A 12,396-nucleotide genomic window follows, 5' to 3' on the forward strand; every position below is an offset into this window, starting at 1 on the left:
GGATAGATCTCTTTAAATCAAGTTTAGCTTATTCTGGCAGCGTTTTGTGGAATTCTCTCCCGGAATCAGTTCGAGTCCCAACAAGTCTCAATACTTTCAAAAAACACCTCTCATTACATTTAATGTCAAATTACGAAAAGTCACAGTGATGGAAGATTTCGTTCTGATTATTTTCATATTGATCATATCTGTCCATAAAGCATCAGTGTTTCATAACGCAAGAATGTATGTATAGCCTACAACGTGTATATAGTCATGTGAATAGTTTTCTCTGCCTTGCTTATCTTTTGTAATTGTTTTACGTATGTATATATATATATATATATATATATATATATATATATATATATATATATATATATATATATATATATATATATATATATATATATATATATATATATATATATATATATATATATATATATATATTCAAGATTAGAATAGTCCCTCTCTGGGCGAGGGCTGGTTGAAAAGAAGCTCGTTTATATTACTTATGCCACAACCCTCGTAAAATAAAATTTGATTTGATTTGATTGATTTGATCTACAGTGAAGTTTGAGCACCTTGTTCAAGTCGTTCACTCAAAATTAAACAGATTGTATCATATCATCTGCTACTCAAGAAAAGATACGAAAGAAAAACAATGAAATGCGAAGCAAAGTGAGAAGCACATAACATCGCCCGTTTTTACAAATATTCTTTGCTGTCTTAAGTTCACACAGCTGCTTGTGGTAAATGTAACTTCTTCTGTGGGTCATTCTGTATTCACCGCTTGAGGATAAACGTTGCTTTAAACGCGACAGAGCAGAAGAAAACGAGGCATATTGGAACTTTATTGTTGGTAACAAATTGAGTTTTTAACCCTTTAACTTTCAAAACTGTTGATATTAAAGTCTGATGAAAAATTACGATAGAAAACCAATAAGCCAATTCCTGAAAAAAAGCCTCCAGGGGAGGCAATCAACGGTGTGCAAATCACAGAGCTATGTACACCCGTTGTCTCCCTTATCACAGTCGATAATGAAAGCTGAATGCACAGACAAGGGCCGAATAGCCAGGTTTGTGGGCATTCAACTCACAGAAATTAGAGATTTACAGGAAAGGCGCACAGGCATACGGAGCTTTTAAGCTACAATTAACTTGTTAAAGTTTGTAATTTCGAGATAAAATTGGTTTGTATACAGATATGTTTGACTTTGAAGAGTCAAACTTTTTTTTAAAAATAGCATAACGCTACATTTTCAATTGTCGAAGGATTGTTGGCAAGTAACTCAAAAGAACGTTGTGTAAATTATGTCCGTTTTCCCCACACGCTGTCACGTCAAATCAATCAGGTGGGCCAGTGCAAAATTGATCAAATTGTTCAAAAACCTTTTTTTGATATTTTGGCAGATAATGCTTCCATAACATACCTAAAATGATATGCATGTGTGTCTGTGTTTTTTGTCAAAAGTGTCATATGTATGTGTCAAGGAAGACAATATTTGAATAGTTCTATCTTCAACGTCGTTTTTCTCATGTTAGCCATTTTTGCGGCAGTTGCATCTTGGGGGTTGCGATTTCTCTGGCTGTAATTTAGCTAGAGCAATATTTTTTTTTGTGCAGTCTGTGCAGAATATAACATTCTGAGGGATTACGAAAGGATTTTGTTGCCAATGCCAGATTATTTCAAAAAATAATTTTGCAGGGGTTACCCTAAAGTTTGACGGTTGTAACAAAGGAATGTCCCTAACTCCAAATATAAATATAATAATCAAAATCTGCTTCGTAATCCCCTAGAGCATACCCAGAAAGATAAAATATATAATAATACACAATAATTAAAAGTGTGACAATCATATCTGCTGAAATATCATATCCCCCCTGTACTCCACTTTTGTATGTATTTGACTGTTTTTGTCGCGTAAAACAAAAACCAGCAACCCAAAATACAAAAAGTGACTATCATTTGTCATTGTTTATTCATTTCTTTCATAAAATAACATCCGAATAAAATAAAACATTCAAATAAAAAAAACCATAGTGCACTGGCCCACCTGCCCTTAAGGCCGTCAATTTGAGCCCTGGGCACAAATGAAAAGAGAAATCTCTGTCTTATATCGCCCTTACTAATAGTGTCTTATTGTTACCATGAAAACTACCAAGGCAGCCAGCAGCAAGGTTGTCGATGAAATAACGCTTGGGGAACTTGCAACTCTGCATTTCAACTGATCGAATCTGAAAGACAATGAGAACAACATTAATTTATTATAAGAAAACATCAACCAATCTATGCATGAGTAAAAGAAGAGGACTTATGAAATGGCTTTTATGATTTTTATGAAACTCCAACTCATCTTCTCGGCTTCATGTGACTTCACATCAAGCACCAAATTATCAAAATTCACTCGTTTACTTATAAATATCCACTATAAATTATACAAACAACCCATCATACACATTTTCTTAAATATGTCCATCATCATATGTTTGTTTCAGTGTTGTGTCGATTTGTAAAGGATTCGCTGACACACACATATGTTTGGATAATTGGGATCTACTGAAATATCACATCTGTACATAAGCCATGATATCAAAATCGAATGACAGTTTTGTTTAAACTATACCGCGTATGTGCTGTGGTACCCTTTTAACACCCCCTCCCCCTCCACCCACCCCAGAAAAATAGCTTTGTGGAAACAAACGGCTTGACGCTTCAGTGAAAAATTCCAAAAGTAGCGAAATATTAAAAATTTCTCGAACGAACAAAAGCTTACATTCTCAAGAGTAAGTTAAAGTATTCGAATCTCCGACCATGTTTGCGAATTATTTAGATTTCTAAGGGGGGGTGCTGACAATTAGCTGAGGCTATATATAGCACTGAACACACTGGAAACGTATACATGTCCCAAAACCCTTAGCCGGTATTATGGACGTGTTCTCTTGAACTTACACTTTTGAAACATGTCTCACATGAAACAAAAATGAATCGATCCCAAAATAGCTAAATAGGTTTAAGAGACATAAACAAGTCGCGTAAGGCGAAAATACAACATTTAGTCAAGTAGCTGTCGAACTCACAGAATGAAACTGAACGCAATGCCATTTTTCAGCAAGACCGTATACTCGTAGCATCGTCAGTCCACCGCTCATGGCAAAGGCAGTGAAATTGACAAGAAGAGCGGGGTAGTAGTTGCGCTAAGAAGGATAGCACGCTTTTCTGTACCTCTCTTTGTTTTAACTTTCTGAGCGTGTTTTTAATCCAAACATATCATATCTATATGTTTTTGGAATCAGGAACCGACAAGGAATAAGATGAAAGTGTTTTTAAATTGATTTCGACAATTTAATTTTGATAATAATTTTTATATATTTAATTTTCAGAGCTTGTTTTTAATCCAAATATAACATATTTATATGTTTTTGGAATCAGAAAATGATGGAGAATAAGATGAACGTAAATTTGGATCGTTTTATAAATTTTTTTTTTTTTTTTTACAATTTTCAGATTTTTAATGACCAAAGTCATTAATTAATTTTTAAGCCACCAAGCTGAAATGCAATACCGAAGTCCGGGCTTCGTCGAAGATTACTTGACCAAAATTTCAACCAATTTGGTTGAAAAATGAGGGCGTGACAGTGCCGCCTCAACTTTCACGAAAAACCGGATATGACGTCATCAAAGACATTTATCAAAAAAATGAAAAAAACGTTCGGGGATTTCATACCCAGGAACTCTCATGTCAAATTTCATAAAGATCGGTCCAGTAGTTTAGTCTGAATCGCTCTACACACACACACAGACACACACACGCACATACACCACGACCCTCGTCTCGATTCCCCCCTCGATGTTAAAACATTTAGTCATAACTTGACTAAATGTAAAAACAACGCACCAACCTGCCAACCAACATGCCAATCAACCTGCTAACTAACCTGCCAACCAACCTGCTGACCAACCTGCCAAGCAATTAGCCTCACCTGCTGAACATGCCGCGCACTTTTTTCTCGTATTCGCTTTCAACCAGCGAGCCTTGAAACCATTCTCTGCCATCCAGGTGCGGGTACTCGAACCCTGCACGGCACTTGCAGCTGTAGGCTCCTCGGACAAACGGGTACCCTGCTATTGGACTGCACTGCAAAGGCAAGGTAAGAATCGTACTTAAAGCAAACAACAATTTGTGGTCAGGGAAACCAGAGTTTTTAGAAAAACAATCACTCCATGCCTTTTCGAAGACATAGAGAGACAGACAGAGACAAAATGAGACAAACAAAGACACAGTGAGACAAACATAGAGAGATAGAGAGAGAAAGACACTAAACTTTAAACCACTTATAGGTGTCTGGGTGGCCGAGTGGTAACGCACTTGCGCTCGGAAGCGAGAGGTTGCGAGTTCGACCCTGGGTCAGGGCGTTAGCAATTTTCTCCCCCCTTTCCTAACCTAGGTGGTGGGTTCAAGTGCTAGTCTTTCGGATGAGACGAAAAACCGAGGTCCCTTCGTGTACACTACATTGGGGTGTGCACGTTAAAAATCCCACGATTGACAAAAGGGTCTTTCCTGGCAAAATTGTATAGGCGTAGATAAAAATGTCCACCAAAAATACCCGTGTGACCTGGAATAATAGGCAGTGAAAGGTGGATGCAGCGCCTATAGGCTGTTGATCTACTGGCCGATGTGAATGCGTGATATATTGTGTAAAACTGAAATTCCACCTCACACGGCATTAATAGGTAACATGCGCCTTGAGTCGCCTTGTGTGGTGAGATACGATATAAATCCTCGTAAATAAATAAATAAATAAATACACACAGACCACAAAGAGACGAACAGACAGGCAGACATTTAGGCAGACAGACAAGTCAAGGACAGTACACACACACACATACACACTCAGTTTCATGTAATATTGAATGGCATAGGCTTACAATCTGTGAAAAGTTAAACGATTTACCTTGGTAGAGAACGGATCACAACGCGCCGTGTTTTTAAAAGCATTGGCTACACCAAAGCCCATGGGACAAGGGTTCAGTTCCAGAAGGTTGAGAGGCACGTCGACAGTAACAACACCCCTGAAAACAACAATAGAAATCCACCCGTGGTTACATGAAGAAATACTTCTCGCTAACCTCAACATCAGAAAATGAAGTTGAACCTTATAACATGTTTTAACCTTAAAAGAAAAACAGCAACACACCAGTAGGTCTGTATTCAGCATTCGTAATAACTTCTCAAATACACCTTCCTCAGCGTAAGAGCCTTCTGCATTTTACTGTGATGACACCATGCAAACTGAGAAATAAACCAAAAACGAATCGGTCCTGATTAGCCAAATAGGTTTGTTTGTTTGTTTGTTTGTTTGCTTAACGCCCAGCCGACCACGAAGGGCCATATCAGGGCGGTGCTGCTTTGACATATAACGTGCGCCACACACAAGACAGAAGTCGCAGCACAGGCTTCATGTCTCACCCAGTCACATTATTCTGACACCGGACCAACCAGTCCTAGCACTAACCCCATAATGCCAGACGCCAGGCGGAGCAGCCACTAGATTGCCAATTTTAAAGTCTTAGATATGACCCGGCCGGGGTTCGAACCCACGACCTCCCGATCACGGGGCGGACGCCTTACCACCAGGCCAACCGTGCCGGTGCCAAATAGGTTGAAGGGACGTTGAACAAGTCGCGTAAGGCGAAAATACAACATTTAGTCAAGTAGCTGTCGAACTCACAGAATGAAACTGAACGCAATGCCATTTTTCAGCAAGACCGTATACTCGTAGCATCGTCAGTCCACCGCTCATGGCAAAGGCAGTGAAATTGACAAGAAGAGCGGGGTAGTAGTTGCGCTAAGAAGGATAGCACGCTTTTCTGTACCTCTCTTTGTTTTAACTTTCTGAGCGTGTTTTTAATCCAAACATATCATATCTATATGTTTTTGGAATCAGGAACCGACAAGGAATAAGATGAAAGTGTTCTTAAATTGATTTCGACAATTTAATTTTGATAATAATTTTTATATATTTAATTTTCAGAGCTTGTTTTTAATCCGAATATAACATATTTATATGTTTTTGGAATCAGCAAATGATGGAGAATAAGATAAACGTAAATTTGGATCGTTTTATAAATTTTTATTTTTTTTTACAATTTTCAGATTTTTAATGACCAAAGTCATTAATTAATTTTTAAGCCTCCAAGCTGAAATGCAATACCAAAGTCCGGGCTTCGTCGAAGATTACTTGACCAAAATTTCAACCAATTTGGTTGAAAAATGAGGGCGTGACAGTGCCGCCTCAACTTTCACGAAAAGCCGGATATGACGTCATCAAAGACATTTATCAAAAAAATGAAAAAAACGTTCGGGGATTTCATACCCAGGAACTCTCATGTCAAATTTCATAAAGATCAGTCCAGTAGTTTAGTCTGAATCGCTCTACACACACACACACAGACACACACACACACACACACACACACGCACACACACACGCACGCACATACACCACGACCCTCGTTTCGATTCCCCCTCGATGTTAAAATATTTAGTCAAAACTTGACTAAATATAAAAAACCAACAACCAGCTGCAGCCTTCCCCATGTGAACCATCAGAAACATAAGTGTGTACGCCCTCTTGGAGAAAGCCCAGGTGAGATGGGCTGGACATGTGTGTCGCATGCAGGATCAACGCATCCCAAAGCAGTTCCTTTACGGTGAACTCTTGTCAGGGAAAACGTGCTGTTGGAGGGCAAAAGAAGAGATATATAAGGACACACTAAAAGGCTCTCTGACAAACCTGGACATTCCGGTCGACTCTTGGGAGCAACTTGTTCAAGACAGATCGAAAAGGCGTAGCCTCATCCATACTGGTGCCCAGACCGCGGAAGAGAGAAGAATCCAAATTGCAGAGCAAAAACGCACACTCCGGAAAACCAGAGCAGCCAGTACCCCAGTAGCGGACCCGCCCCGTGTGTGTCCCACATGCGGGAAGGGATTCCTGTCCCGGATTGGCCTCATCACCCATCAGACCAGACATCCAAGCCTTCCATGAGTCTGCAGTCATCGTCGAGAACGAAGGACGAACAACAACAACCCCAAGTGAACCATCAGACCACCATAGATTAGTCCAGGCCTTTTTTTCACTTGACATCATCAAAAAACAAGCAAGGCATGTTGTTGGAACGTTTAACTGAGACAAAACAATACGATACAGTCACTGATCTTCGACCCAGTGGTCTTATTTAAGTGGACAGACCAACACTTATAATACATGAAATAAACTTATCTGACTAATTGTCCAGTCAAGTCAAGTCAAGTCAATATTTATTTCAAAAAACCCTTAGGGTTACATGAATAAAATAAATAAAAATTGCAATAAACACGACAAAAAAGATTATGTAATAATGAGACACAACACTTCTAATTAACCGAGAATAAATCAAGCTTAATTCATAACAAAATAATTGTAATCATACATTTTTTTTTATTATTTTTTTTTTTTAACAGGAAAGTATATGTTTCTGTGTTTGTTTTTGTTTTAATAAGAAGAAAAAAAAACGTGATCAAATAATCAGAACTCTTTCAAAATACTCTTAATAAAATATATTAAATGCAATAACTTTCGTTTCTTTGTTAATTCAAATAAATGTTTAAATTTGACTGCATTTGAATTTCTACGAAAATACAATGGTAACAACCTTTTCCTCACATTTTCAAAAAAATGACACTGAAATATATAATGAAATTCATCTCCGAGTTCTCCTGACTGGCATTTAACACATATTCTTTCCAGAAGCTAAGTATTATAAGTGTTCGCCTGTCCACTGGGTGGAAGATCAGTGACTTTCTCGTATTGTGTTGTTTCAATTAAACGTTCCTGTAACATGCCTTGCGTGGTTTTTTTGTTCTGAATTTTGGAACGTTGGCAGGCTATTTGTTTTGGATTTTATTTGAACTTGACATAATTAACAAAAAATCACAAGAACTAAAAAAATACAGAGCTAAAAACAGGAAAACAATGCATTTTACTTCAATGTAAAACACCGAGTTTCCGACTTACCTAAATTCCAATTTTCTCTTAAACTTGTCCAGTCCAAAGAACGGAGTGACGTATGTGATTACCCATGCATCCACTTTGCCGTCACACCGGAAGTGCGGTCTTGTCCAGTGTCCGGATGTGTACTCAGGAGCCCGATAGCGCAGCGGGTAATGCTCGTGTTTGATGGAGCTTGTTCCCTTTGAGTCTGATCGAATCCATGCTTTCATCTGAATTTCAACATCATTCCATTATTGATGATTTTATTTGATGAAATAATTATTAAATTTAACTTAAACACCCCCCCCCCCCCCCCCCCCCCGACGCCTCTATGACCGTCTTATCATCTCGCCTCGTCGTTGTCATCATCATCACCAAGTTCCAGTGTCTACCTTCTCATGTCAGTAGTTCTTTTCTTGCATTGGCGTTGTTGTTGCTGGGAGTGTTGCTGTGATGTTGTTGGCGGTGGTGGTGGTGAAAATGTGTTGATCTGTCAGTTTGTATGTGCCTGTGTGTTTACCTGACTCAAGCTGAACTTCTGAAAGTTCAAGGCATTTTTTGCGATATCACACTGTAACACATGTGACAAGAAATGGAAAATTCTTGGGATGCATATAACAATAATTTTTACCACAGTGACTGTTTTCGCAGACATGGCCACATCAGTCTAATATTAGCATCCATATAAACCCCATTCACTGACCTTGTACACTTTCAGCCCAACAGTGTTCGTCGCCCAGCGCGCCTTCACAGTCCGAAACCAATCCTCGCCAGTGTACATCGTGGTCAAACCCGCACTGTCCATCGCATTCACCACGCCCTGCCTTCTGTAGGCCCACGGTCCAAACAGCTCCATCTTGCTCCCGTCCTGATTCTCCCACTGGTAGCGATCGAAGAAGACGCCCGCCGAATAGATCTTAAAGTTGCCCATGACATTGGCGACCACCTCCCCGAACATGTGCTCTTGGTGAAGCCTCCCGCCTCCGCGAAGGTTGCCGAAGTTTTCTGAAGCGTCTGTGTTCTACGGGGAAAAGGTTTTGTGTGTGATTGGTGGGTTTTGTTAATTATGAAAAACGCGACAGCTTGGGTTAATTACACACACACACACACACACACACACACACACACACACACACACACACACACACACACACACACACACACACACACACACTAACACTAACACACACACACACACACACAGACACACACAGACACACACACACACTAACACAAGCACGCACACACGCACGCACGTACATACACGCACGTGCGCACGCACGCGCACGCACTCACGCACGCACATACACGCACGTACGCACGCACGCACGCACGCACACACACACACACACACACACACACACACACACACACACACAAAACAACAACAACAGCAGGATAGCTACTTCTGTTGCGGAGTTGTCAAAGCATTCTCAGTTTTTGTTGCGCATGTTTGAGGTAATGTAATGATATGGTCATGTTGAGAGTATTTTTCCTCTTCTTGTCTTGATAGCCCAGAAGCGTTATTTTGGGGAACGGAAAGATGGAAGAAACCCGCATAACGTTGTCTTGAGAGGCTGTTCGTTAGGTGGGGAAAATGGCCATGCAGGTACCGGTGTGACGTTTTCATCTTTCGCCGTGTTGATATTTCGCTTCTCGGCCTCGTTGATCTAGTATAAACTCTACACTGAACAAAAAAACACCCTTCGATAGTACTGATGAGCGACCTTGTGTACCTTACATTCATGGGGCCAAATTTGTCCAACCGCAATTTTTTTTATTTAACTTAGAAATTTGATCCATCCTAAAATGTTTTCCTTCTTACTCAAGGGACGTAACTACTCAGTACACGTTTTCGAAGAATTCGATTTTTGGGGTGAAATCTATTAAAATTTACCACCAATTTTCTTCACATGCAAGAAACTGACATGCTTTTCGTCCATAAATAATTTCACTTCTTAATTTTGCCAGGAAACAACATTTCAGTCTTGAGTATAATGTCGAGGGGGAAATATGTACACAAGCGAAAGATGAAATCGTGACACCGGCGATTGTTGGGTTTAATCATCAGTGCAAGATCGCTTGCTGAGACGGTGGTCAATTTGAGTATCATGAGTGGAGAAAGAATGAACATGGCGGATACAAATGTATAATATTTCTTGAGCGGCTCAATCGAAATACATTGGTGAGACGTTTAGACTTAACTCGGTATTCACAACTCTCCTATGCCTGCAGGTGTCCCGACGTCAAACATATTCGTAATATGTGCTTTATTCTTCAGACATTGAGTCTCCATTTATAAAATGTCTTAAATATATACTCAAATATTATGCTCCCCGTCCAAGAAATAACATATTTTCCCTTTCGAAATAGGTTTAACCCAGTGACTAACCTGAAGAAAATTGCACAGGAAATGCGACAGTCGTAAAGCGGTACGAGCCTCGGATTCAAACTGTGTCTTGACGCCATACGTCACGTCACCGCCCATAACGAGGTTGTGGGGCGCCACCTGGTGGCAATTGCGTCCCGTCACGCTGTCTTTCAGGCGGAAAATTTGCATCATTCGATTAAATGCCTGCAAAGATCACAAGGACAACATTCGCAAAGCAACAGGGTTAAAACGACAGTCGTGTGTCTTGTCTTGCCTTTTGCCTAGCTAAACACATTTTCGCTTTATTTTTTTCCCTTAGGATCGTTACTGTGTTATTTTCTGTTGAGTTTTTGTTGTTGTCATAACAAAATAATGTATACAACTGTTAAATGTCCTTTTCGTAACAGGGAAGAACTCGATAAATATCAGCATTTTCAAGAACATACAGAGCATACATATGAAACACGAAATTAACGACATTTAATGAATGTCCAGCTTAGTAAAGAGGCGAGGACATTTCACCATCACCATCTTTTAAGTCATCTTTTACATAGTTATTACACCCACACACAAAATTCTGCCTTAACCTTCGCCCGTCCGGGTTATCGACTACACACGGAAGTCATCATGGGGCCGTGCGGACCCATGCTTCTCATTTCCTTCTTTGAGAAACTTAGGTCCGCACGGCCCCACGATGTTCGTAGCCTAAATATGACATTTTTTTTAATTACTTCTGGCTGAAATTTTAGGACATAAGAGCTTTTTAGGTGCCTGAGGCATTCTTAAAAGCTCTTTAAAAAATTCAAACTAGTTTAAGAGATATTTGCAATTAAACACCCTTCTGGGTCCACACGGACCCACGACCACCGGCGAAGGTAGAACGGTACTTTCTAGGTGTGTCTCAAATACAACCACTTTGCATAACAAAAATGTTGGCTGAATAAGTTTCTTACTCGAGCATCAAAAGCCGTCGAACGTTTTCTGCGGATTTGCTCAGTTTTGTTGTGAAACTCATTTCTGTTGTCTCCCCTCTTTGATCCAGTCGCCTGAAGGCGGCGCTGGTGAGCAGCCTCGACCTGATCCTGGTAACGGGGTTTCCGGTCATGTGACGCAAATGTGTCTGCGTGAACTCCGTGTGGACTGTGGATAGGCTGTCCTTGCTTCGATGCTGTCTCTCCTAAAGGCCAAAAGAGAGAACAGTCAGTTTTGAATGACGTGTTGGAAGGTTCAAACATTTGTCAAGAGGCGCAATGGAATGGGTAACAAACATTTGTCAAAATGTGTCGCAATTTGCCAAGATACTGTAAATTGAGCAAGAGCTCAATCCGTCAATTAAAGGCACAGTAAGCCTCCCGTAAACCATCACAGATACACACAGTACAAACACCCTTTCGTTTAAACACTCACCGCTTGAGAACATCCCAGGTGCCCAACGCAAAGAGCGAGCAATTTTCAAAGTATTTATTTTCGTGGACCGTCTGATCGGCATATCAGGCGCCTCGTTTTGGCGCTAGAACTAACTTTTAAATCTAGATAATATATTGACAGCTTGTTACACAAACATTCTTAAATCATAAAAGAATTCTTTTTTCATCAAGACAAGATCAGTACAATTCGAAGTTTTGAAATTTTGAAAAAAGAAAAGCCGGCCCGGAAACGTGTCACGAAAACCGTCTTTCTCGTAGCAGACGACGGTTGTGCCTAGCGCCCGTTCCTCTGAACAGTCTACTGCCACCGCTCTAGTTCGTGTGAATTGCAGCCGTTTGTTGCGTTTGGATTCAACGTGCTATTGCAGATAAGCTTACAGCGAGTCGCATTGAAATCACAAACTGACGATTACATTGTGAAAAAAGGAAACTAGATCACACGGGTTCGCGATGGCTCAGCGGTAAGATAAACCACGCAAAAATAAATTCTTTGAAAATTGCTCGCTCTGAGTGTTTAAATGAAAGGGCGTTTGTACTGTGTGTAAAAGCCTGACAGTATCCGTGATGGTTTACGGGAGG

The 12,396-nt window shown here is 40.1% G+C and overlaps 1 protein-coding gene across 1 annotated transcript in view; it reads right to left on the reverse strand.

Moving 5' to 3' along the window:
* Positions 1-438: 438 nt before the first annotated feature.
* Positions 439-12,396, reverse strand: part of LOC138963056 (uncharacterized) — a 41,975-nt gene continuing 30,017 nt past the window's right edge. Inside the window, exons 9-15 of the mRNA XM_070335059.1 lie at positions 11,344-11,567; positions 10,412-10,594; positions 8,723-9,040; positions 8,044-8,249; positions 4,939-5,056; positions 3,967-4,121; positions 439-2,220 (exon numbers count right to left, since the gene is read on the reverse strand). Of these exons, the coding sequence (XP_070191160.1) occupies positions 2,112-2,220; positions 3,967-4,121; positions 4,939-5,056; positions 8,044-8,249; positions 8,723-9,040; positions 10,412-10,594; positions 11,344-11,567 (1,313 nt within the window). The 3' untranslated portion in view covers positions 439-2,111. The remainder of the gene's footprint in view (positions 2,221-3,966; positions 4,122-4,938; positions 5,057-8,043; positions 8,250-8,722; positions 9,041-10,411; positions 10,595-11,343; positions 11,568-12,396) is intronic.

Source organism: Littorina saxatilis, linkage group LG1 (genome assembly GCF_037325665.1).
Source record: "Littorina saxatilis isolate snail1 linkage group LG1, US_GU_Lsax_2.0, whole genome shotgun sequence".
NCBI classification, from domain to species: domain Eukaryota; kingdom Metazoa; phylum Mollusca; class Gastropoda; order Littorinimorpha; family Littorinidae; genus Littorina; species Littorina saxatilis.